Source organism: Drosophila mauritiana, chromosome 2L (genome assembly GCF_004382145.1).
Source record: "Drosophila mauritiana strain mau12 chromosome 2L, ASM438214v1, whole genome shotgun sequence".
Classification (NCBI taxonomy): domain Eukaryota; kingdom Metazoa; phylum Arthropoda; class Insecta; order Diptera; family Drosophilidae; genus Drosophila; species Drosophila mauritiana.
The window spans coordinates 13,322,679-13,349,449 of NC_046667.1; the positions used below are offsets into that span (position 1 = coordinate 13,322,679).

General features: G+C 39.5%; 3 protein-coding genes across 8 annotated transcripts in view; 2 read left to right on the forward strand and 1 right to left on the reverse strand.

Moving 5' to 3' along the window:
- LOC117150910 (disintegrin and metalloproteinase domain-containing protein 10) overlaps nt 1-302 on the forward strand; it is an 86,779-nt gene extending 86,477 nt beyond the window's left edge. The window contains exon 12 of one of the 2 annotated variants that reach the window (XM_033318062.1): nt 18-302. In XM_033318062.1, the coding sequence (XP_033173953.1) occupies nt 18-220 (203 nt within the window). In that variant the 3' untranslated portion in view covers nt 221-302. The remainder of the gene's footprint in view (nt 1-17) is intronic. The other variant, XM_033318061.1, reaches the window with a different exon arrangement.
- A 1,906-nt stretch (nt 303-2,208) lies between these two features.
- LOC117150912 (ras suppressor protein 1) lies at nt 2,209-5,067 on the reverse strand. Its single transcript, XM_033318064.1, has 4 exons — nt 4,694-5,067; nt 3,807-3,967; nt 2,545-3,166; nt 2,209-2,482 (listed from the first exon to the last, which is right to left on the reverse strand). The coding sequence occupies exons 2-4, from the start codon at nt 3,943-3,945 to the stop codon at nt 2,392-2,394; spliced, it is 852 nt and encodes a 283-aa protein (XP_033173955.1). The 5' UTR covers nt 3,946-3,967; nt 4,694-5,067; the 3' UTR covers nt 2,209-2,391.
- Nucleotides 5,068-19,186: 14,119 nt separating this feature from the next.
- On the forward strand, nt 19,187-25,644 carry LOC117146328. Of its 5 annotated transcripts, none has more exons than XM_033312452.1 (6): nt 19,187-19,793; nt 21,532-21,910; nt 22,108-22,223; nt 22,286-22,807; nt 23,908-24,067; nt 25,604-25,644. In XM_033312452.1, the coding sequence occupies exons 1-6, from the start codon at nt 19,482-19,484 to the stop codon at nt 25,627-25,629; spliced, it is 1,515 nt and encodes a 504-aa protein (XP_033168343.1). In that variant the 5' UTR covers nt 19,187-19,481; the 3' UTR covers nt 25,630-25,644. The 5 variants fall into 5 exon arrangements, with proteins under 5 accessions (XP_033168343.1, XP_033168324.1, XP_033168334.1 ...); XM_033312433.1 differs by lacking the exon at nt 25,604-25,644 and adding an exon at nt 24,880-25,049; XM_033312443.1 differs by lacking the exon at nt 25,604-25,644 and adding an exon at nt 24,486-24,789.
- Nucleotides 25,645-26,771: the final 1,127 nt, after the last annotated feature.

A 26,771-nucleotide genomic window follows, 5' to 3' on the forward strand; every position in this document is an offset into this window, starting at 1 on the left:
TTTGCTGCCTTTTCTAGGCGTCGCGCCCCCGCCGCTACAAGTAAGCTTTAGTCGGCCGACATCGTTGCACGAGCAACAGCAGCAGCAACATCATCTGCAACAGCAGCATCAGCAGCAACTGGAGCCGCAGCAGCAACACGCCTATGCCGATGCTTATGCGGCCTTGGGGCGGGGCCAGTATGAGTCCACCACGCGGGCGCCCAACAACAGCAAGGTTTGACAGCCAAAAGTAGCAATGGAGCGCCACAAAAGGCCAAAGGCTAAGCGGCTCAAGCAGCAGGAGGAGTCGCATCCACAGCAAACAACAACACAGCCCAAACAGCAACAAAAGCAAAAGCAGCAAAAACAACATAAATCAAATGAACTCAAATTAAATGTAAATGTAATTTTTATGCTAATTATTTTTATTTAAACAGTGTTTGTATGCCACAAGGGAAAACAGCCAGCAACAAAAAGAAAAATACAAAAATAATACAAAAAAGGAGACAAATTTCGTAATACAGAAAAAGCTGAAAGTGAATGATATTTTTGATTAACTAAATTGAAATGAAAATACGAATGCAAATTATAAATAATAAAATTAATTAAAAACGACAACATGCATAATACATATAAAGTTGCAAGTTGCATATATATACATTTGTATGTATATATTTATTATGCATACACAATTATTAAATAGCAGCAGCCACAACAAACAAGTAATAAACATGCAGAAAAAACTAAGGTTTAATTGTATGAGAAAGCATTCTATATGTCGGTGAGATTTCTAAGCGCTAGGCCGAAATACAAAATTAATTACACACTTGAATAACAAAATGTGTTTTGTACAAAAAATGAATTAAGCGAAAACAGTGCGATTTAATTAAGCGTCATTATAAAAAAAAGAACGGAAACAACAAAGCATTTAAATTGTATTTATCTGTACCGAAGGCTAAACATTTATTTAAAGCCGTCAAAATTGCATTTGTAAACTAGCAAAACAATAAAAACGATGAAAACCAAAAAGTATAAAAACCATAACTATTAAATGAAGAAGCGAGACTTAAACAAAAACGGTGGAAACAATCCAAACTTATTCATTTGTTGCTGAACGCATTTTTCTGTATGACTTTCGAACGTGGCTTTGATTGTTTTCCGTATACATTTTCCTTGTGCAGAAAAAGCAAACGAAGTAACTAATTTTTATATTTCATGTATTTTTACTATCTTAGGTACAATTTTCTATTGTCAATTTTTATTAGTATTAGGTTTAAAGCTTTATGTTTTAGCAATCTGGTAGCAAGACCGCCACTGATTATGTTTAATGTTATCTATCATATACGTGTATATCTGCCAACATATAAATCTATTTTTATGTACGTATCTTAAAGTGCGTAGATCATGCATACTACGAGTGCTTGTAATTTACTTTGTTGTAGTCTCATAGGTTACTAGTTTATGTTTTTTGTTTTTGTCTGTGTTTCGTATTTGCATGCTCAAGAACTAATCGTGCAACTATTCACGGAGTCCCGACTGATGTACTACTCCAAGAAAAGACATTTATAGCTTGAAACCTATCTGATATTATTTTCGAAACCATTGTGTTAGCTATGGAATTTTCTTAATTCGATTTTACAAGCCGTTTCCGAGCTACTTATTTTGAGATATTTACTGATTAAATGAATTTACATTTTTGTTTGATTTTCTGCCAAAATTTTGCGTAAAAGAACATCTTTAACTCTTGTAAATAAACTCTATAAAATATATATAAATATAAATACTAAAATATACTTTAAGGAATAAATTAAAATTGAATTGCAAATACAGTGAAGGCGAAATACGTTAACAAAATAATTAAATAACATAAATTGATATAAAAAGTATGTATTCAATTCAAATTGACAAGTGAAAAAATGCAAAGAAACGAAACAAACTCAAAGCAAACAAAGCAGAACTATGCTTTTAGTTTTTCTCAAACATAGAAAACAAAGAACAAAAACAAAAAACATTTAACTATTAATTTAATTAAAATAAATAAAGAATTAATTAATTGACTTTAAGTAAACTAATTAATTATGATTATGAACAAATTTCTTAAAAAAGAAGAATGAATATGAGAAAAGATAATAAAAACAAGAAAAACCTACTATTTTATAAAATACACAAACGTGTCTTTATTTAAACATTTCTGCGCAGAGGATCCGAAATTAAACTAACAGGAAAGCATATATGTATCTATTATTTTTTTTATTTTCATCAGTGAAACTAAGAGACAAGGCACATTGCAGAAATACGCATTAGTTTACAATTACTTATAAATTAGTATACAAAAACGGGTTTGGTTAACAACGAACGAGACGAACACATTTGTAATTCCATGGGATCTTGGGATCTTCTGGTGCAGAATCACTATGCGCGAATTCGAGAGGCCTTCTTGCTTTTGTCAGCTTTCGGTGGCGGTGGTCCACTGCGTCCAGCCTGCAAGTGGCGGTTGTAGATGCTGCCAGGGAAATGAATAATAAGTTGGAAATACTTTTTGGGATGTATCTATGGTGCACTCACATCTTATAGGTCTCCGTTTTGAGGTAGTCGATGACGTGACTAATGCCAAGTAGATATTGCTCAGCAATTGGATTGACCCAGGGATTCTCCTCCATCTTCATGACTGACTTGTTGCTCAAGAGGTCCAGCTGGGCGATCTCTGGTGGCAGCACCTGCAGCCTATTGTTTTGAATGTGCAGCTCCCGCAGTCGCACCAATTCTCCAACCTCGCGGGGCAGTTCCAGAAGATCGTTGTCGCGCAGTCCGAGTATCTGCAGATTCTTCAGCTGACCCACCTCCTTCGGTATATACTCGAAGTCATTGTCGCCCAGATAAAGAGCACGCAGTGTCTCCATACCAAAGAAATTACCAGGCAGGACCTGTTCGTTCAGATTGTTGTAGGACAGGTCGAGCACTTCCAGCACCGGAAAGGCTCCGAAGCCGCGAGGAAGATTTATCAGCCGATTGATGGACACATTGAGGATGCGCAGCTTTGGCATGGACGACAGCGAAACGGGAAGTTCGGTCAGCTGGTTGTTCGAGAGGTTCAGGATCTCCAGATTCAGTAGGTTCGCGATTCCCGGACTGATCACGCTGATCTTGTTGTGGGACAGGGTCAGCCGCGTGATGTTGGACATGTTGACTGCAAATATAAAGGAAAGTATATTAAGTAAGAATACTAAACTCTTAAAAATACATTTTTTTTGTTTGGGATATCAAAGATTGTTTTTAATAATTGTAGAACGCACTGTAAATTCACCACTGGGGTTCAAATGCAAACAGCTGATTACACGCAACAAGTATAGACGCCAGAAGTTGGAGTGAGACAACAATATAAGCAGAGGCATGCGCAATGTTTTTTTCTCAAAAATTTAATAATTTTAAGATTAATAACTGTGGTATATTCTAATTTATTGTAAATGAAGTCATAGTTAAGGAGTTGATCAAGGCACTGTTGTACATTTTTCAAATATGTATACACATCTTATTCGCGGTATTTACAGTGTTTGTTTACGTTCTCTACACTCAAACTTATGCATTTTTTGCTGCTGGCGTCATCACAATAAATAAAACTAAACTAGTCCGTTTAAATAGATGATTAGACTCATTTCAAATGCATATTATTACCACAACATAAATATATACGCTAGAATGTTATTAATTTACACTTTTTTTAGCAGCTGGGCGAGGCTCCATTCTGCGTGGGAGTAACCGCAGTATGTTTACTCAAAAGTGCAAAAATCCGTATAATTCTTTTAGGATCTTTTAATTTTGATACTTACATAGTCCGGGCAACTCCTCGAAGGACGACAGCCCCTTATCGGCCAAATCCAACTCGGGATTGTGAGTTTCTCGGGCTTCATCCAAAACCTTCTTTGCCTTCGACATCTTTGCGCTCACTGGTATACAAGACTGACTCATTTTCGTTGATTCCTAATACGCCCTAAAAAATACCAAAACAAAAGATACATTTTTAATAAATTTATTTGAAGTCTTGTCAATAACTTTATATTTTTCTATGAGCAGAAGAGTAAAAGCATTTTGAAAACTAATTTCATAATTTTATTTTAAATTCCGCAATCCATTTATTATTAATGTAAGCTATAACTGTTTATATATTTGAGGGCTGCCAGACAAGCAGAAATATGTAATTTTACATGGACCGTAGCAATGTAAGCTAATATACCATATTTAAGCAATTAAGTATTTAGTTAATTTCCTAAATAATATTTATATTATTTTAAAAAATATGTACATTATTCATTTGTATTCATTTATATATGTTTGTGCAATCAAAGGACACCAAACCATTTTTGATAAGTGGGTGCCAACATAAATTTTACGCGCGTTAGATGTTAGCTATCATTTTGACATGTAGAAAGTGTGGATACTTGTGGTTCATTGTGTGGTAAAAACATAATTGAAACACATTACCGTGGGTTTTATTTATTGAATTCATAATAACCTGCATTCTTGAATAATTTGTAATAATAATAATTTGGCTTATTTTTATTTTGTAGTTAATGAAATATTCAAATGCCTTAAAGGACTTTATTATTTTGTATTAAATTAAAATATAAAATATTGTTATAATAATATATTTATTTTTATTTTCATATATATCTCGTGTAGTTGTTCTAAAACTAAAGAATACACCACTATTACTTACAGAGCACTTCTAAAACTGTGTTCTCAGCCACTTCCAGTAGCTCTCAAACTGCGCCAACTGCACTTTTTGTTAGCATATGTTCTTGTTCGGTCAGTTTTTAGCACTTTTCTTCCACATGTATACAAATTTAAACATTTTTTAGGTCACTAGGTTACACAAACACTGCACTTGACCTATTTTTTAGAGGAAAACACAATGGCTTTTCGTACTGTAAGCAGGAAATTTTTGAATATCTTGACGGATTTGTACTGATTTCTTCTGATTGTATTACAGAATGGAACATGGGGTTCCTATTAGAACACGTCTTCGCTCTTCGAAATTAATCACGAAAATAGCCCCAAACTGCTGAATGCGTCGTGCGTCGTCCGATCGTCTCGAGAAACTGAGGAGATCTCTCGCAGCGTCAGCAAGATCGATCGATGTGGATGTGGGCGAGTTTGGGGTGATGGGGGATCCAAATATCTCGGGGGCTGGTTTTGCCTTTTTGGATTGTCGCCACTGCCGGCAAACAGAAAAAAAAAAACAAAGCGAACCCAAACCCAATACCGGGTTTTGTTGATTTTGTTTAAAGTATTTCGGTTTTTCTCCCAGCATCTTCACTGCAGTGTCGAAACCAGTTTGAATTATATCGAAAAGCCAAAACAGGCATAACTAAAGCATGAAATCGCTGGTTTATCGCTTTAAATGCCTTTTTGATAAGTTAGACCCCACAGTTGATTAATATCTTAAAAGCAGCCTTCTTGTTGACTCATATAAGATTTTAATATGAAGTATCACATCTGCATGTAAACTGGGGCATTATGATTTTTTTCGCTATATTTTACGTTCTTGCTTTACTTATGCTGCTCACACGATATACACATGAAAGTAAAATTCGACATATAAGTGAGTAAGGACACGAATTGGTATAGTAAATATATAGCTAACCGTTGTTATAAGTTTGCAGGCGCAAAAGTGGAAAGTGGGGACGTTGCATTATAAAACAATCGCCATGTCCTGGCATTACCCACTTAAGTCGCGTTTGCAATTCGGCAGCCATTTGCTGTGTGCCAGAATCTCAAAAAGTCTGGGACAATATAAGTTATTTTAAGCGCTTAGAACCGAAAGAAAACAATATCGAAACAATAGCAATTAAGCAAACTTAAGATATTTATATCGTTGCAGTGTTTAAAAACTGCAAACTGCAGTGCAATAACAAATGAGCTTAACACATATTTAATAAAATATTTATTCAATATAGTCATATTGGCTTCTAAGTTTTTTAATGAATTTTGAATATGCTTTCTTTTAATTATTTTTATTTGAAATATAAAGCTAGCTATTTCTTTAATTTTGCCTATTTAATGGCTGCTAGATACAAATTTTGAAGGGACTCCGATTTCTGGGCTGCAAACATGGCCGATATTATCTTCTTCAGTAGAAGCTGCTCGGGGATTTTTCTGCTCTGGCCATTGGATGCATTTTTAATTTACTCTGTGCTGCTCCAGTTGCCGATGCAGTTTTGGATCTCGAAAATACGTAGGAACTAGATGTTTGTGTGGGTGGGTGGCAGCCCCGTTTTTTGGCTTTCGTATTAATTTTCATCCCGCCGGTTGTCGAATCCGCAAAACAGAAAGTTTGTCTTATGCGCCTGCATAATTTGCGTGTTGCACATACCATTTTTTCGCGTTTTTTTTTTGGTTTTTTGGAATGGGGGTAGTTGGAATGATGGCGAGTGCCTTTGCCGTCGCGGGACGTACACACTTCCGCCGTATAAAATATGCAAAGCAATGCAAACTCTCGCCTGGCCAGCAAAACAACAACAACAAAAACAACAGCAGCGGCAACAGCAATGGGAGGGAAATAAAAACTTTCCCTGGCCCAAAAATTAATTTTTGTTTTAGATGGCGCGCAGATTTTTCGGCTGCATTTTTGGCTGCACTGCTATTGCTGCGGCATAGTCGCCACCAAACGACCGCCGGCCACTGTCCGTAATTTTTGTTTTAATTAACTTTTTGTTTCCTTTTTTTTTTCCTGCTGACAAACTTTTGCAGCTCGACGCAAATTGTGCTAATTTTGAAATGGTGGCCAAAATGTTTGGAAATACATAGTTCATGCTTAGTTCCACTCACAATAATATATGACTGCAATTAAGGATGCATTGTGTAGCAAAATCAAAGCCTGAGAAATGTCCTTTATTAGGTAATCGTTTCTTCCATAGAATTATATTGTGCTTTGCAGTTAGATTTTCTATGTAAAATTGTAACCGCAATAGCGGCCAAAAACCATAAATTCTTCATTGCCAAGCTCGCTTAAATTCCGAATCGGACATTTGGCGGCCATAAATTCGCATTAAGTGCTAACTTCATTTAAATGTTGTCCATGCCAATGTGCGAATGTGCGTAGGAGCGGCAAATAATCGATCCGGATTCCACTTAATTGATGGCACTTGCCTGCCCTCACTAATTTGTGTCCCTATCTCACCGAATTGACCGACCACAGTTCGAAAGAGTTGTCGGCTGATTGAATAGCTTCAAGTGGGCTTAAAGTGGGTCGAAAAATTCGATCCGGCTGCTGGCAACAGAAATATAACATCCTCCCTTATGGAGCTGTCAGCACACGGACATGGGCGCATACTTTTGGCCGGCAGTGTCCGGCCGTTGGGCGCTTACTATATTCCTGGCAATTTTTCAATGCGCTTTGTTTGGCCATTTCCAAGGCAACTGGCATAAAGCCCGATAGCACAAGGACCTGCCAGGACATGGCAATCATTGGCAACGGTTGCTTTGCAGCCTCAATGAGGCTTCGACCACAGAATGTGCCTTTTGCTTTTGGCTTGCACTTACTTATCCGGCTACCAGGCATCCTCCGTCCTTCCATTAACAACCATTTCCCCCCCAGCTCCGTGCCGTTTGATTTACTTCAAACAATTGGCAACATCATACATCAACGCGCTTTTGTTTTTGTTCTGGGCCTTCTTGTTATCCCTTTGCGTTGGGCAAATCCTTCGTCTTTGTAAGAAGGTTTATCGGTTTTTGGACCTCTCGTTTTGTCAAATTTTGTCAGATTTTGATGCATGCTTTAGCTCATATTTAAATTGAGTATAATTAATACATGTTTACAATTTAAAGCAATTTGCTACAGTTGTTAAATATTTGTGCGAGTCTAACCGAAAAAAAAGTTATTTAATATGCACACGCATATGATGGGAAAACTAATCCATTTTAATTAAAGTAAATAAAATTGTACTTTCACAGCGATAGTGGTCAGCAGAGCAAACAGAGGGATTATGCAAGCATTACAGAATGAGAAAAAGCGGTGTAAAAAAATATACAAACACAAAAACGAATCAAATGGGAATAATTATTGTAGTTCAGCGGTGGGGCAAGGTTAGATAAACGGATTTAAATTACGCACGTTATTTTTTTTCGTCCTTATGTAAAATGCATTATTCATAATTATGAGCACGGCAAATAAATAAAATGTCACATTAATTTGTTGACAATGGCGAATTTATTAGCCGCACACAGGGCTCAAATTGTGTAGCTTACAAAGCTATTAATTAGCCCTGAGCTGGAATGCGGACTGTCAACAAATATTTAACTGCTCATTAGTTGCGCCCGAAAGCCAAAACTCCGTGTCAGCCCGACCGACTGCATTAAGTATACGCCGCATATGACCGACAGAATCTGCACCTTATTAGGATTCAGATTGAGTAACGCCGCCTCGCCTCGGTTCCTCTGAAGTCAGCTTCTGCTCCAGTCTTCCGCAACTCTAGCCGCAGAAGCAAATGGGATAAAAGACACACGGAAAATGGAAAAATGTGCGAGCTGGGGAAAAACTACTTGTTATTCAGTGCGTTGAGCTTCGTTTAGCTGGGCGAAATGTTTTAGAACTCGTTAGAGCGTCCAAGGACTCGGCAGAGATTGAAACAGGGTCCTGACAGGCTGCTGCCTCATCAATACACTCCTTCCACAGCCCCGAGTCATTGAATATCACTGGGTAATTGACTTACTATCAACTGTTGCTGGCTGCGCATTTTTGGTCAGTTGACAGGGATAATTATGTTACTGTTTTGGTCACCAATTTACATAAGTCTGCACGTTTGCAACCAAAGAAATGTGTTCAAACATAAATCTTTCTAAAATCAAAGCTTAAATTACAAGCAGAGGAAGAGAGCTAGAAACATTCCTTTTTCTTAAATAAAACCAAATTTGTAAGCTTGTGAAATGGCCATTAACATTTGTAGTTAGTTTCTCATAAAATGTACGACACAAATTTTCATAGGAATGTTGTGTTGAAATTGACAGCCATTTGAAAAAATGCACAAAAAGTTTTCAAAAGCGACACTGATTGTGAACACCTGTTGATGCAAAACACTGCAATGGGAATAATAAAGTTTTTTCATTTGACAGTAACATCGTGTCGAAGTAATGTTTGCATTTAGCAATTGGTCAGTCAAACTATTGTTTTGACAAGTGAACAGCAAAAGAACATCAAATAATTGCACAAATTATGAAGGATTTGCTTGTTTACCATAATTGCAGTATTTAAGTCAATCAACCCAATTAATTGAATTCTTATCGAACACACAATTTGAGTCCAGGCAGCCAGGTACTCGAATCGAACTATTGACAGTCACAAAAGTCGTCCAATTCGCACAGTTGTTCCGTGATGAATGATGCATTTTCACTTGATTTATATCCAATTTTTCTTTCCCATTTTGTGAATTGAAACCAAAACAAGACAGAACGAAAACTAAAAGCAGAACTGTTGAATTTCATTGGCCAAATTGATAAAGTGGCTGTAGCAAAATCGAAAGGAATTGTAAATGCAAGTCGATTGATCGATAAATCTGCAAAAGGATTTCGGAAGATGCGAGATGGCAGGGAAGTCAGGTTTTCCATCACGGACCAAGCAATCAACGTGCACAAGTACACGGATTTCGGGATTTATTTTCAACGTTTCTCCTTTGCCGATTGCTCTTGTGTTTTGCATGCATAAAAATATGTGTTTTTTTTATATATTTTCCAGCTTGGCCTGAAGATATTTGAGAGATGGCACTTTATGGCTATGAGCGTGGTTTGCTGAATAAATCGATGGCAGATAATCATATTATATTAAAGGGTAAATGCTGCGATTTGAAGTCTAAGTAAGGACAATAAAGGTATAATATTTGACTAACAACATCCTCATTTCATATCCGAAATTGGCTCCACAACAAGATTATTGATATGTTACTTCCGCAAACATTTGACCGAAAAACGTTGACTTGCAAGCCAAGCCGGCTTGAAAAAATCAAGAACTTTTCACAGTAGCTTTACAATGGGAGGAGGAATAATCGCATCTCAAACATTTAAACAGATTTGCTTTCAAAAGGACCACAGTCGAGTGGAGTGAAAGAGAGAGGCAAGAGGATAAAGAAACAGTGAACACATCACTTTGCCGGTAAGCCAGTGGAGTTATGTTTTGGGTAGAGGGTAGAGAAGGGTCCTTCTGACGGTCTATGCAACGTAACATGCTCAATTTAAAGTGGCTCTGATTTACCAGCTTGCGAGTGTGTGTGTGTGTGCTGGCAACACGTCTCTTTTTGTTTGAACTGCAAATAGATGAGCCACACACAAGTGCAACTTGCAGGCGTGTGTGAGAGCTGCAAGTTATGGAGAGAGAAAAATTTTTGTAGCATAATTTTCGGCGCCAACAATAGACGTACGTGCAGTGGCCGGGGAGGCGGTGGGCGGGGCACAGACAGGAGGCACATGGCATATATCAGCACATGCATCCATAAATCATATTGCTGCAGGCAGGAGCAAAGTGCAGGCAACCAGGAAGCGGCCGGGATCCTTCATCATCCATGTGCTCCTGGATGCGGTGTGTGTGTGTGTGTGTCCGCTTAGCAGCCGTGTTGGCTATTTTAAGGATATTTATACTGACAGCGGATTTTTGATGGAAAAACTTTTGTAAATTGCTTCGCCGACCACAGGAGCACAAACTGGTGCAGCAGTATGTTGACCAAAGAACTAGCTTTAATTTTTGGCAGCGCCACAATGAGAAACCCAAGGATACGGGCCTCTGTATCCTGTGGACGTCCACTGTTTGCTTTGGCCAGCCACATTTATTAAATCGACCTCTCCATTTTTTTTTTAATGATGTGTTCGTCGGCTAAACTAGTGCTACACAAAGGGTCGCTGGCCGTAAAATAACAGAAAATAATAATAAAACTTGAAGAAAATAGGGGAAGACAGAATTGCTTTTCCTTGGCATTTTATTGTCCTGCCTGCTGCAGGTCGTCCTAGATACATTGTGTATTTTCACTGCCGTCTCTTTGTTGTGACCACAATATTTTGCCATATCATTGAAGTTTTAAAGCCATTTATCAAACTATTTTTGTGCCTTTTGGGATTCATTTAATAATATCGTTAAACATTTAATCGCTTACATACAATTTAATGTTATTTTATTAAAACCCAATCAAATCTAAATGGCTACATGGCCAGTTTTTGTTTAGTTTCTTGCTTTAAAAATAAAATTCAGATAAAAGTTATAAAAAAATCAAATAAATACTGTTTCAAATTGAAGCATGCTAAGACCTGTTTTAATGTTTTTGCGCTTTTCTTGTTTTTCTGCTGTTGTGTGGCCAATTAAATTGGAAAATATTGTGATATATTTTGATTATCTAAATGCCAACAATTGCGGGTGATACAATAAAAGCATAAACCGATACCAATGAAACGATAAATGGCAAATGATTCAGGAAAATAAAGCCGCATAGGTAAAAATAAATACATTGTATAAAACACACTGAAATATGTATAAATCCAATAGAATCAGTTTGTGGTCGGTTAGCGTGCAATTTGCAAATTGTTGTCAAACTCAATTCTGTAAAACTATTGTTACAAAGGAAAGCACAAATACTCGTGCATTCATTTGTTGGACAGCCATTTAAATTTTAAAATAATGCGTCTAGAAAATTAAAATTAATTTGGTCAAAAAGAACCACAAATGGTCTTGTATATTTTTGTTTTTATAAAAGTTCTTTTGGGCTCTATGATGAAATCTGAATTCGGTTGTGTAGAACCCTTTATGACACTTATTAAATTACAATACATATGTTTTTGTGTTTATTAATTAAACAATATTCTCTAATAACAATATTCTATAATATATGGTGAGTTCACTAGTACATGGACATGCAAGTAGGGCTTTATTATGAAAAAACGGAAAAAATTATTTCTCTATTGAAGAGCGACTTCTCCAGGTGCAGCGCTGAGTAGGAAAATGTGAGATTTGAGGGACTCTCCCAGGAAGTGAGTCCCTAACCTCGATTATTTGGACCATTTCCGGTGACCGGCGATCTCAGCTGTGTAAGAACTCGATGTCAAGGATACCAATCTCGTCCAGCAGCGTTAGGCTGCTCAGTGCAGGATTTTCCAGGCCGTACATGGGTACATGGAATGGAGGCAACCGACATTGTGAACAGAAAGTGTTTGAGGTATGTTGCATATTTTCGACTGTAGACTTCTGCTGCCATACCATAATGTTCATGGTGCTTAGGCTGCCAATTATGCTCAGTGCGATGTGATGACTCCCAAAATCGCTGCCATTGTGCGAAAGACTTTCACTGGTCAATCTTCTTGAGCTTTTCCAGCGCGGAATTCATTCGCACTATGTGGACGTACAATTCGAATTTCTGTGCGAAGTAGAGGGAGCAGATAAATACATAGATATATATATTTAAAAGTTTATTAAGCATAACTATAATAAATAACTGATTTGTGCTCATCTTAACTCAGTTTTCTTTTGTTTTATAAATGTAGAAAGTATTCTTTAATATTTCGCGAAATCATCGCCTAAACTTGCTAGAGTTAGACATTTAACGAAGCTATCGAGCTGCAAAACCATTATAATCACTCTTTAGCCTCTTTCGCTCCACTGTACACCGAAAACAAAGCCAGTGCTCAAAGTGAAAAAAATCTGATGGCCAGGCAGCCGTGCCACGATTTCGCGTTTGTTGTGCAGCTGCTGGGTGAAAATGTTGCACAGCATGCATAAATAATAAACGGCAAGCCAGCGAACACACACACACACACGTTGGCATTATGCACATTTTGCCGTTTTGCAAAATAGGTGTACAGGGGGTGGGAAGGGGGGAGCTGCACGAGCCTGGCAGCTTCTAAATTTATTTTATTAAGTCAAGCACACAGACAGCTAGCCTGGGCGCTGTTTTCCCGCCCGTCCGGCTAACGATATAAATAAAATAATTTACGGTAACTGCTGACGCTCATCAGGACACCAGAACCAGGACGAGAACCAGGACGAGAATGAGGTGGAGTACGAGGCTGAGGACGGGATGTTGGCGGCGTGTTGACAAAACCCGGCACAGGATCATCATCATCAGCAGAGGCCGCCAACAGTGAAGGACTGGGGGGAAAAAAAACACATAGACGCAGAGTGTAGCATACATTTTCGCGTTGGGCTTTTGTGTGCAGCTGCTTCCAGGGCATTTTTTTTTTTTCGTTTTGCATTCGAAATTAATGCACATGTGGCTGTTGCTTGCTAAATATAGTTATAATTATGCGCGCATATTTTTAATTAAGTTTCGCCGCCGCGCCGCACGTTCATCTCCTTTTGGCTTTGGCTTAGCTAAATATTATGCATACGCCCCGTTAAATTGCATTAATACGAACCGCTGTCAGTTTTCTTCTCGCGGTTTCTACGCACTTCGCTCGTTTTTTCTGTTTGTCAAAAATTACATATGTTAAACATCCGCTCGCCACGATTTTATGCAATGCAAATTTTCCCCCTTTGTTTATCACGTCCGGGCGGAAAATGCTTGAGAACTGGGTTGAGCACGGATACACACACTTGACTCAGAAGACGGGAGATTTCCACTTCAGCAAATCCTCGGGCAAGCCAAATCCGGCACTTAAATGAGCCAAAAGTAAATAAGTAGACGCGTAACAAATGAATTACCATTGCTGCAATGCCAAATAATTCTAGACGAAGGTAGTAATTTTTACATTAGTTCAGTATGCTAAGCAACTGAATATTTTCTTTTCCACTTTCTATAAAACTTAGTTGCACCTTATTGCATTCAAGCTGCCATAGAATGCACTTCCTTCATACAACTTTGACATTCTATCCGAGTATTCATCACTCAACCACATTTGCTGTGGTAGCTCTGGTTTATGAATGTTGATAAATATTTACAATTTTAATAAAAGTTTAGTTGGCTACTTTCAGACTGTGTTTACTTTTTTTTGCACTTTTCCTGGCGTTTTTTGCCTAGTGTCGAGTAGCTCAAAACACTTTTCTGTTTTTAACGCAAAAGTTTTGTTATGGAAATGCAGCAAGTTCTTGGTACTTTTTCATATTTTTCTTCGTTCCAGTCGCTACTTTTTTTGTATCTATTTCATTTTCTTCGGTGCGAAAGTTTTAAATATGATTTTATTATTGCTGGTGCAAGTTGTGCGGTTTTTATTTGGTCAGTTCGCAACTGATTTGGCAAAGTTGTTGCCATGGGATTTTTAAATAAAGCAAACTGCTGTTTTTCTAGCCATCGTTTTGAGACTATGAGAAGATTCCAACACCGCTGTAAAACTGCCAGGACGTTTAAGCATCCAGGCATGTCCTGTTCTGGATTTTCTTCTCTTTTTTGGCAAGGTTTTCTACTTAAATGCATTTGGCGTTTTTCGGTCTGAAGATGTCCAGCCGTCTGCCCCCATCCATTTACCCACTGCGTCTGGTTTCGGGAAAAACTTTCACCGTTGACTTTATTCCGCGAGGGTCCTCTAGTTAAATTATTATAATGATTTACGCTAAAGTGGCTGTTGTTACTGGAGAACCAGGGTTCGGGGTCTTACAATCTGCCTAAGAATGGTTAAAGTTGGGCTGTTTGTCATCATCAAATTAAATGAGACATCACCAATTAGAGTGTAAGACTGGACCCTTTCTTTTTTAAAATTAATTGACAGGTCAAAGGCTTTTTTACATATTTTTTGCGAGTTAACAAAATTAACCGCAGACCAGAGACCAGATTGATTTCAGTTTTGCCAAAGTTTTTAATCCGTTTCACACTTCAGGCATTATCATTCATTCCACTCAATTTCTTGTTCAATGAAACAATACACTATATTTATAAAACTTTGCTTCATTTTGTACAAATGATTTAAATGAATTAATTTAACAGTAGCTTGTGAATGATGTGAAGTTTAGTTCATACTTATTGAATACTTATCGAACTTCTTGAAGGCTCTTCACACTTTGCTAGAAAATTCTCTAGGTGAATTGGAGCGTTTTCCACTTGTACCTATGTCAAATATGGGTACTTGGCGGTCAACCCTTTGGCGAATACATCTCCATCATTCGCACTTACATTTGAACGTTTCAATTTTCAAGTGTTGAGATTGGAAGTGGCCCGATGTTTCCTTCAAGACAGCTTTCAGCTTTGTGCCGGCCACATTCCACTCGGTCAGATTGCTCCGTGTGAAGGGCCATATAGCTGCAACCCCAGAGTGATTCTATGTTTTATGAAAGGTGACATGTGCCAACAACAGTCGAGTCCCAGCCACATTTCTGGTCGACCCCTTGGTCCATTGTGATGCCAGTTCCATTGTTGCCAACCCGCTCATGTACTCCATGTTGGGACTCGGCGTGTGTGTTCTTGTGGTTTCTTCTGCAACATGTTGTGAGTTATAACAAACTCAAGTGGCATTCAAGTGTGGCAACAGTTAGCTAAAGGAATTGAAAACTCAATTTAGTGCCTAATAAATAAATTAATTAAATTAGGGGCAGAACAATTTATTTATATTTTTAATTCGTGAACATAAAAGCGAACAAGCTGACCTATAAAAAAACCATGTGACTTATTCTTAAAGCTACAAGAAGTGGTTTAAACTATAAATCATATAAGCTCCGCATAAACTACCGTTTTAAACTTTATTCCAAGTGAGAATCGGGATTATTTTACTCCAGTTTAGAATCCGCTTCGGTTGAAATCTCAGCGCACTAATTTATGCCGCTGCAGCCGTGGCAGCTCACTTAATATCCAGAGCCGCTTCTCCTGGCCACGTCGAAGGGTCTACGGAGTGAGGATCCTTACGAGGAGTTGGAGCAGGAGCAGGCGCGGATTCTGGAGCGGCAGAAAGGCGGCGACAAAGTGACAAACAACTAAGCGAAAATCGCGTGCGTGACGCGTGGCAGGGGCATAAAGTTTGTGACACGTTTCCCCAGTTGCATTTTGTTTTTATTTTCGCCACGCAGCGAGTCCTTGCGCCAAGGAGCAAAAAGGTTCGCAGCAAATGGCGATGGTGATGGTGACACTTTACAGCCGCGTTGCATACTTTCGGGGCGTTATGCAAGTCACGTTAATTCCGCCAGCCAACTGTGAAGGCAAAACAAAAATAAAATCAGCAACATCGGAGTACGGAGTAAGGAGTCCGGAGTGTCGGCGAAACTTTTGCCATTTTCAAAGGATCTTAAAAGGTGGACGAGGCAAATCAAAATGTTACCCATGCTTATATAGTGCGAGTAGTAGGTCTGCTTCCTATTTGTTTGGCCTTCTCCTAGAAATTATGACCACCCACCCACTTTTTGCGCGCCGCGGCGTTGGGGAACTCATTAGGCGTGTTTATATAATATAAATTAGCTTAATTTGAAAACATTTTTTGATGCCAAAACTTTGCCTGTCTTTTCATCGGCGAGAAGATGCTCAAAGCGGCAAGGAGCTGGCAAACTTCTGTCTCGGCTAATTTATATGCCCGTTGGACATTCTCGCGTTGGCCAAAAAGTTGCCGCCAAGTTGCTCGTCTCCTGTTGCGGGTTAATAAGACGACGACCAACAAATTGCCAACATTACTCTTCTCCGGCAGCAGCAGAAGGGTGAAGTGATAAGGGGAATTGATAGGGTGTGGGGGGTTGCAAATAGACTTTTGAGTGTTGTACTTGGTTTCGCCACGCCAGCAGGCTGGCTGTCTTGCCGTCTTTTGTCCAGTTGACTCTTTTGGGTTTCGGCCGCCGATTTACTCTGTGCAAGTGTCAAAAGCGCAGGCAATTAATTTGGCCTAATTAGACTCTTGGCTGGCTGCTTGCCCGCTTCACTGGCTTCCATTCGCCCTTCCATAGAAACTGCAGATTTTGTGGCTTTTCAGTATGCTAGGGCCACAAAGGATTTTCGGCCTGTTGAGCGATTTATGGCTTAATAGAAAAGACATATTTAAGGCAAGTTTGCGCCAGACAGGAACGAAAGGGGTACATATCATGTGAAACTTGCAAGCGGAGTATACTATAAAATAATAAATAGACTTAAGACAATTTATAAGCTAATGAGAGGAGATTACACATCTAATCAAAATACGTAATTTAAGGTATTTAAGTCATCTTAAGTCTTGCGCATTACAATGCACGTTTAAAGTGCTCGCAAATAATTTTCTAGGAAATTGAACATTAAATTAAATAGGTAGTGGAAAAGATGTTAAATTACAAGATAAATGTGAAAATAATTGTATCCTTAATACGTAATATTCTAATTTTTGGAACTTAAAGAACTATAAAAGTCTGTTGTCAGCTGCATTTAACTGCTTTAAAGGCCTCCATCCAAAAATCATATCCAAGTGCAGAAGTGCAGAATGCAGACAAGTCGAACTGAAACAGTTTACACTGCCTCTGTGCCAGGCCATAATTTGCTTAACAACTTTTGCCAATAGTTGTGCCGCCTCTTTTCCCATTGCCCCGCCCACATTTGCCTGGACTTTTTTCCGATTCTCCGTTCTCCGTTTTGGCTGCGGGCCAATTTCTTCGGCGCCATTCGACACTGGCCGCTTATATAATAATTTTTCAGCATAATTTATGGGCGGCAAAAGTTTTCTGTGGCTGCCCAGTCGAACAATTGCCACTATAATGTTGTGGGCTCTCTAGCATTTCTCATATTATTCGAGCCAAAAAATGTTTGCCGCTCCGTCCAGGCGTGAACTATGCGGTCCAGCATCCGCATCCTTCCACTTTGCCCCCTCTCTCTCATCCTTTCTCTCATCGTGTTGCCATAAATTCATGGTGCTCCGCTTATCGAAAGGAGGACATGGAAAACAGGACCCGATCGGAGCGAATGGCATAGCACAGGCGTCAGAATTGATTTTAAATTGCATTCTTCGTTTGGCATTTCACTAACAATTCCATAAATTGGGGTAATAGAATGGTTAATATAATAGATTGGCAAAGCCAATTCGAATGTTCGGAATTGAAAGGATAAGGGCATCTAAAACAGGATGTACGAAGATTGTTGATAATTGGAGATTTAGTTTTTCATTTCATTTTGGTTTGCTTGTGTGACATAAAAGTGTAAATGTTTGCAAGATTAATAATATATCAACAATAAAATATATGCTTAAGATTATAATTTTAAAGACAAGACTGATCAGCTTTGTTCTTGTCTCAAGTATCATGTATATTTCAACAGATCAATGGCTTCATAATTTATTTTACATTCACTTCAGTCGGGAGATGTGTGGATTATCTGTCGCTGCAAAAAGATCCAACAGGTGGTAAAAGTTGCTCAAGCTCTTGCAAATCTGACCGATAGCCAAGTGAGAATATTCCACCCTCCAGTGGCGGCTGATAAGTGGTGTTTATTGGTTTTGAAATCGGAGACAACGCGACGCGGCTTATCATTCAAGTGCAGGGGCGGAGAGCGGGTTTGCGTTGCGAAATATTCAGACGCAGCCATCTCTAAACAAGCAAAGATATAAAAGTGATCATTGCGGTGGACCTGTGACTCACTTCAGATACAGATACACTCCGTAGCTGAAGGTATTGGAAAAAGCTCAAGAAATGTCATGTGAGCAACCAAAACAGAAACTCCAGAACGGGAGAGTGAAAGAGCGCGATTCTGAGAAGAAACGTTAAAATTTTTGCACTTGATATTATAAGATAAATAGTCAATTGCACTGCAAGAAATTTTATACTCTTCTTTTATTTTTAGATTATTTATTTAGATATTTTATTAAATTTTATTAAATTTATGTTTAAATATATTTATATTTAGTGGCAATGATTGATTTACGTGTACTTGAGATGGTATTAGGTTGCTAGCTTTTAAAAGCTGACTTGTTTGTTGTTCTTATTTTGACCTGGTTGCTAGAGTAACCGTTGTTGATCTTCGTCAATAAATTATTGTTTTTTTATAATAAAGAGAATATTTATATACATGAAATGAATTTAAACTAATTGTGGTTTTTTTATCGGATTTATGATAGTGCAATTTGTGGATAAATAGAACATACGTTTTTTATGCGATCCTCAAGCCGATCTTGCCCCGTTTCTCTAAGTGTGAGAGCCGAAAAGCTCAGCAACAGGTGAGCTTGCTGAGCGGACCGATTGGCAATGGAACGCGGACTGAGCGCGCCTTTGAGCCGAGCTTTTCGCTCTGAGCCAAGTGAGTTTTTTTTCTTGCTTTCTACCGTACGTGTGTGTGCGTTTTTTGTGGCTGTTTTTTGTTGCTGGGCGCGGCAGCAGCGGCAGTTCGACGTGAACTCGCGAGCGGCCAACACGTAAGCGGCGCGTTGTGCAGCTGTTTAAAAAACTCGGCAGCAGAATAACAAAAAAAAACAACAAACCCCAACAACAGCAACCAACTCGATAATAGGCAGCGGCGCAACTGAAGTGTGAATTCATATTGAGGTTATGTAACGCCATATAGTGTAAAATAAGGCGAAAACAAAACGCACTAGCTGCATTAGTCAGGTCACACGCTCACCTGCAATAATTCAGATAATTCCCAGCACGCGCTTCGATTCGGTCTTATTACGCATTCGCAATGGAGGACGCAAAAGCTCCAGCCGCAGCGCAGGCGCAAAGTCATCCTTTGGAGGATGTGTCCCTCAATGGAAACGATGACGACAAGCAGACGCCCAAAAATTGGGTTAAATTCGACGACGAAGCGGATAGCGGTGAAAAAAACAATAACAGTAACGACGGCGATGCCACACAGCAGCAGCAGCAGCAACAACAACAAAACAAGTTAACTCTGCCGCCACCGCCGTCGGTGGTTAGTAGCAACAACAACAGGCGGGCGCGCTCGCGCAGTCCGGCCGCTACAGTAACAACAACAACAACCACACCTGTCCAGGTAACTTGCTCACTCTCTCCTTCCTCGCATCTTTCTCTCTCGCTCTCTGCCCCGCTAACTCCCCAGCGCCCTCTCGCTCACGCAACGAAACGCATTCCAATGCAAGTCAGGCCCTTGTTGACCCTCTCGCTCGCACACCCGTTTGGCGGTACAGCAAACACTCGCATTAGTAGAATGCTTTGGTTTTAAGAAAATAAATAAAAATGTTCAATCTTAGATTTTAAGCGTAAACGAATGTAGGAAAGCGACCCCAAAATTTTATGCATTTTCCAATTTTATATTGTCAACTAAAAGTAGGATTTAATACTCGAATGTAGGTTATATCGAGTCAAATCGTTGCAATGTTAAATTTTTTTTGCTGAAGCAAAGTTCCTTCTGTTTCCCTCTCTCAGAGCGTGTAAAAGCACCTTTATCAAGTCCTCACTGTTCTTTGCCGCCTAATGGAGTTGTTATGTGAAGTGGCTTGGGTTCTTAACTTTCTTCTGCTTGATTTTGGGAACGTTGCACGCATGACAAATGAAGTTGGTTGTTCAGCTGAGAGTTCGGGCTGAAACGGGTCCCATCCGGTGATAAACTCTGACTCAACCTACCTTTACTTGCGATGCCTTTCATTCAGTTGCCACTAAAAAGAAGTAAACACAAGATTCTTCTGAGAGCATACTTACAGATTCAGTTGTTCTAAAGCTACAAAAGACATAGCTCAGTTGGAGTTATTTTACTCACTTTTTTATTTAACTTTTTATTTAGATTGCTCTTACTGTTGTAAGACGTTTTGTTGACGAGTACTGCAATTGTTAAAATATTTCTGCGGCCATACTGATTATTTGCTTTTTTGTCGTAAATATTTGTCATTTATCTTTTTATATTTCATTTCGCTCACTTTGAAGCTTGTCAACACAGTCTGGGGGCTTCAATTACTTTGCACAACCCTGACACTTTCATTTCAAAATTGTTTATAATGCGATAGAATTTCAGGGTATTACTATGGATTTAAAAAAATAAACGAATGAATTTAATAATTTCAAGGATACTGTTTAGTTTACCTTATTACTCAAATTTTTACTTATCTCTAACTGCGATCTCTAACTATTGAAATAGAGCATTTAAGTACTAGTATCATTCATTTGACTGCTACTTTGCTGAGATTCAGCGATATAATTCCCACTTATCTTTTATTTTAAAGTTTACACCAGATTATCAGAAGTTTTGTTTTAGTTTGCCTACCTAATAGTAAATATTAATTTACCGAATACAATCTCTGTTTGGATTCCTTATCGAAAGTGATAGTCAAACTACAGAAAAGTGGAATGCCAAAAAACCTTTTTTACGTTGCAATTGTAAGATATTACGAATTTCTATCTAGAGAGAATTATATACTACGTAGAGCAACGTCGGATTTGCTCAAGAGCTGAACGAAAACCAATAAATCGCATTTGGCTTTTCAATAACAGGCCTTTTCAAGTCAGTGGATTGCCTTCAGAAATCTGTTTTTGTCAACGGAGAACGTGCCCTGCCCCAAATTGCTTTCCGTTTTATTGTCGCAATTGAATGCGAACTTATAGTTGTAAGTTTTAGGCTTCTACCATTTTAAAGACTGACTAAAAATCAATAAAATTGATTTTGCTTAGCCATTTGCATAATTCTCATGGTGGCTGGCCAGCGTTTGACCCTTGGGCCATTGTCGTCTTAAGGGCAAGACCATTGCAATGCTAAACCATACTTGTTTGCCTTTCCCCAGCGCCCGGCAGTTTCCTCGACCACAGCTGCGACACCGGGCGAAGTGCAGCCGCATGACCCTCCGCCGGATGTGGCGCCCGCTGTTCTGACAACCGAGAGCACGCACGTTAATCTGAGTGCATCCGGCAGTGGCATCGTCAGCGGAGCAAGTGCGAATGCAAGTGCGAGTGGATACGCACCTGGCCCGGTCCGCCATACCCCGCAGCTACTAAACCAAAAAGCCGCCGCCGCCCCCTCTCCGTCGTCCGCTGGGGCGGCATCCTCCGGCCATCAGCATAATGGAGGTGGCGCCAACGGAACTGGAATTAGCCAGCCGGCGGACCAGGGATCCGGGATGCGCACAATCGAACTGTCAACGGGTCGTATACGCGAGGGATTCGGTGAGTGATTGACAGGAATTTTCGGAAACATCTATTTCCACGGGCTAGTCAAAAATATCAAAATTAATTGATAGGTATTTGTTGTTTACTTGTTTTGATTTGAATAATTCATTTTGTTGACAAATATGATGTCCTCCTTTAATAAAATTTTACAGTTTAATTTAATAGCACTAATGTTTATATTTTACACCCTATAGCAAATGGCGATGTTATTGTCACACTTCTGCCGGCCAACACGAAGTGGCCGTGGATAACCCCTGCCATATTCCGTCCGGAACTGGTGCCCGAGGAGCTGATGGCTCAGGGTCTGACGGTAAGTCTGGCTAACTGTTCGTTCAAACTAGAAAATAGTTAAATATAATTATGACTTTCCAGCTCACTGTGGAGGACTATGTGAACGCGATGGAGACGCTGGTGAACGACTACCGCTTCACCGTGTACAACATCTGCTACAAGCGCATCCTGGTCTGCTGGATACTGTTCGCCTTTACGGTTTTGCTGGCCCTGCTCTTCTCCGGACTGCAGGGCGTGGCCCTGTTCGCCCTGGGCGTGGGATGGCTCTTCCTGAACGCGGCGGCCATTTTCCTGTGCATGTGGGTGAAGCTGCGCCTGTCGCGCGGCCTTGAGAAGTGCCTGGCCCGCGTGAACCGGCAGCTAATGCGCCACAAGATCCTGCTGGTGCTGGACGATCGGGGTCGCATCTCGTGCCACAAGGTCAACCTGTGCTTCATGTACTTTGATGCCACACAGTGCGTGAATTTCCTGAACGAGTTCCTGGAGCATACGGAACAAACTGGTGGCGATGCCATTAAGGCGGGCTGGGAGGCAAAGCTGGACATTGACCTCAACGATATCGTTATCCAGGGCAGTCAGCCGGTGCGAATGCCCCGCAAGCAGGTGAGCTGGAAGTTTACGTTAACTATCGGAGGGGGTTGTTTCTAAGTAGGGGTAGTTGACTTCATCTCCATCTCCCGGGATCGCACTCGCAACCCAAATTACCACGTCTTTCTCTCACTCACGCCCCTCATGATCCAAATGTCCAACTACTCTCTTTAGGCCGTGGCCCAGGAGCTGTTTCTGAGCTACCTGCAGCGCTGGGGCAAGGACTTTCTGCGCCGCCGTCTGGATTGGACCTTCCAGGAGGCCGGTGTCCACGAGACGCCCCGCCATCTGCAATCGTCCATCTGTCCGTGCCAATACGAGGAGGAGTTGTTGCGCAACAAGATCAAGATCAGCCTGCAGCACCGCCACTGCTGCGGCATCAACTGCATGGGCTGCTGGCTCTAATCCCTGACATGTAATCCTCAAAAATGTTTCGTTTCTTAGATTGCCGAGAATCTATTAAATGTTTAGCCAAAAAAGATTGAAACGGTTATTTTATTACAAATATTTTCTTTGACTCCAAATTGCAGTTTAGCACTTGAGTTTAGTGAATTTTATGAATAGAATAATCAAAGTATCTTTTGTTTTCCAGTAATAGTAAAATAATTTATAATGTTTTTAATAATTTAAAGCTTAAACATCATATATCATATGACATTTTTATTTTTAAAGGGATTCCGAAGCTTTTGAGAATCCTTAACTAATTGCAAAATAGTGTTTCCCAAGTATATTTTCAAATAATTGATTAATTGAATGTATAGAAAGTAGTATAAAGTCTTTGAATAAGTTTTTGGAATGTTTATTATTCGATTGTTTTAATAGTATTAATATTATGTAAACGTGTTTATTTATGTAATGTATATATTGCAATTTTATGTATCCATTGTATCTTATGACTTGTATGCACTTACTTACGTATGAAATTTGTACGAATTTCAGCTGCTGCCGAAAAGTATGCAGCATCCTTAGAAAGTAATTCCGGCTTACTAACCTCATGCCCCATACAATCATCATTGCCCACGTTCCTAACCCAACTCACCAGCACAATCCACATGCACCCAGCCCTATCTGTTTACCCCGTGTCTCACCACCCGATCTCCCCCGAATCTCTGCAGGAGCGCGGCCTGCAGCTGTTCCTGCGCTACGGATCCCGATGGGGCATGGAGGCCCTGAGGGGCCTGGTGGACGTGACCCCCTTGGAGCCGGGACGCCACTGCGGACAGTTCCAGTGCCCCTGCCAGTACATCAAAGAGCACCTGCAGTGCAAACCGCGAGGCAAGTTCAAGTGTTGCAATTTAGTGCATTGGGTGATGGCATCTGAACGCTACGATATCGATAGTTAAATCTTGTTGTTCTTGTGAATGTCTGTGTGCTGTAACTAAATGAATTTACCGAGAGGCTATGTTTGGAACCCATGAATTTATATAATCTCCTACAATCGCGTTATCCTACATGGAAAAACTTGCTAATTTTCCGCCTATTATGCCAATGATCGACTCTCTTTCGTTTCAGATGTTAGCCCATAGGGCTGAGGCGAAATTTTGGGGGTCCATTGGCATCCTTCCTTTCATTCCTTATCTATAATTCTTCCTTCTATGCCTTATTATATGTGTGCTAAATTAACCCAACAGATATTTCTAAATTTTTGATAAACCACGTTCTTTTCATGCTTCCGCAATTGTACACAAAACAGTTGCCATAAACAGCATTGGCCAAGTAGTTTGGACCCGATTCCCCTTGTTTGGTGGCTAGAGATTTAGCTGTTTGTTGGCCACAATAATACCCAAGCACCCACACGATTTCAATTGGTGAAACACAGAAATACTAAGCCGTTTCGATATTTTTATTTCAAAAACAATATTGCGCTGCATATTATATATTATATATTAATCAAGCGAATGAACATCTAACATAAGACCTGTACAAATTTGCCTCTATGAAGTACTTATAACTTGTTGGTGTCACAAATAAATGTCAAATATACGTGTACAGATATATATATGTATTATTATTTGTCAGTCGTTTATTAACTGTCATCCGTTGCTTAATGATTCTATATGTTAACTTTCGTTGAACGCCTCTTACAGGTTATCCATGTGGTTGCATTGTCTATGGTTCGGATCCCAGTTTTCAGTATCGTTACTAGATATGTTCTGCCTCATTTTATCATTTAACCCAACTATCGGAACTTAGTGTGTGTTCAAAATGTGCAGTTTTTAAATTGAATGTTATGTAAGGTATTCCAAATAAATAAATAGTTCTTCCGCATTTTCAGTTTTCCTGCAAAACGTAATAATTGCCGAGACGGCACAAATTTGTATATAGCATATGAAACTAACCTAATTGAACATCAATGTAGGAAAATATTTCAAAATAAAATAATTGTTACAAGTGAATTTCGAAATTTGCACCTTTAAAAAGCTACAAAGTCTTTCCCTCAAATATCGAATTAATGTCAAGTTTTTTCAAGCCAAGGACTTACGTTTATGACTTGCAACTGTTCACATGTGAGGTTCCTATATCTCATTTTCTGCTCCCCCCTTTATTTGGGGTTTTTGTGGGCCATGTGCCAGTTTAACTATTATTGCATTATTTTTATTGCATAATTCAACTTAATGTTTTGCCGCATTTTAGCCACATTCGCGTTCCACAAATTGTGGCAAAACTTTTGCCGTTGCCAGAATCGCCCATTTGGTGGTGTTGCATGTGTAATGAGTCATTAACACATTGCCGCATTCGGGACATTCCATTTTAATGCCCGTCGGCCACTTAAATGCCTTAATTTTAATGACATCTCTGCATTCAAATTAGGTGCGAGGCGATTGTATCTGTGCTAACTGCAGATTCTCAGAATTCCCTCGATTGCGGGCTCACTTTTTTTTTTGCCTGGTGGTAAGTATAGTTTTTAGGGTCGATTTGAAACGAAAAATACACTCAACCGGCAGCAGGGCTCTTGCGGAGTCAACGAAATTAAAAACAAAACCCGATTTCACGCTCCAATAAAACAAATTTAAACTCTTGCGGCAGAGGCGGCGTGTGGCCAGAATGCGCCATTAAACCCCGACCCCCAAGAACTCAGTCCAAAAACACAGAACCCAGCACCCAGAACCCAAAACCAAAAACCCAAGCCCATTTGCCGTGAAACTCTCGAGCAACTCGTTGGCCCAACTGCACTCCAATCGACAGCGAGTCAAAAGAAGTGCAGCCGGTGGCCAAAGGCATTCTGGCACCAGGGGCGCGTAAACTAATCGCAAACAAACAAACAAACAAACAAGCAATACAACCGAACGAACAAACACTAGCACCCACACACAATCATTACGCTTATTGCAAAAAACCAGATCCGGGGCTCATCAAAGTTTCGCCAGCGAGGCGGCTGGTGCTGCTGCTGCATTTTTCGGAAATTCAATTCATTTGTGTAATTTTCATTTGAATTACAGCCATCAAAAGTGCCATGGTTAGAGAGGGGGGCGCCCAATCCGGTGGGCGTGGCAAGTGCTGATGGCCCGCACTTTGAGCGGTTTTCACGGAAGAATGCGAATCTGGTTTCCCTAACTGAAGTCAATTCGAATGCAGTTTAAGTTGAATTGTTAAAATGTTCATTGTTGCTAATACAAATACATAAAACTAAATGTTAATTTTCGGTTTTAATGAGGTTATTATATGTAAATGCTATTCTTCTTAGAATACTCATCATCTAAGAGATAAATTTTAGTAAAATTTACATGAATCACTGAATAAATAATAAGGAATAATGAATAAATAATAATGAATAATAATTTGTATTAAGCTGCTTATGAAATTTTTAAATCAATAAATTAAATAACAAAATCATTTGCACAAATTTAATTTTATCCAATAATTATTGTTGATTATTTTTTAAATAAAAGTTCTTGTTTTCGACTGATTCTTAAGCCAATCGTGTTTACACTTAACAAATTGGGAGCAAGAGTATTCAACTAATCAGGAGGATATTTTT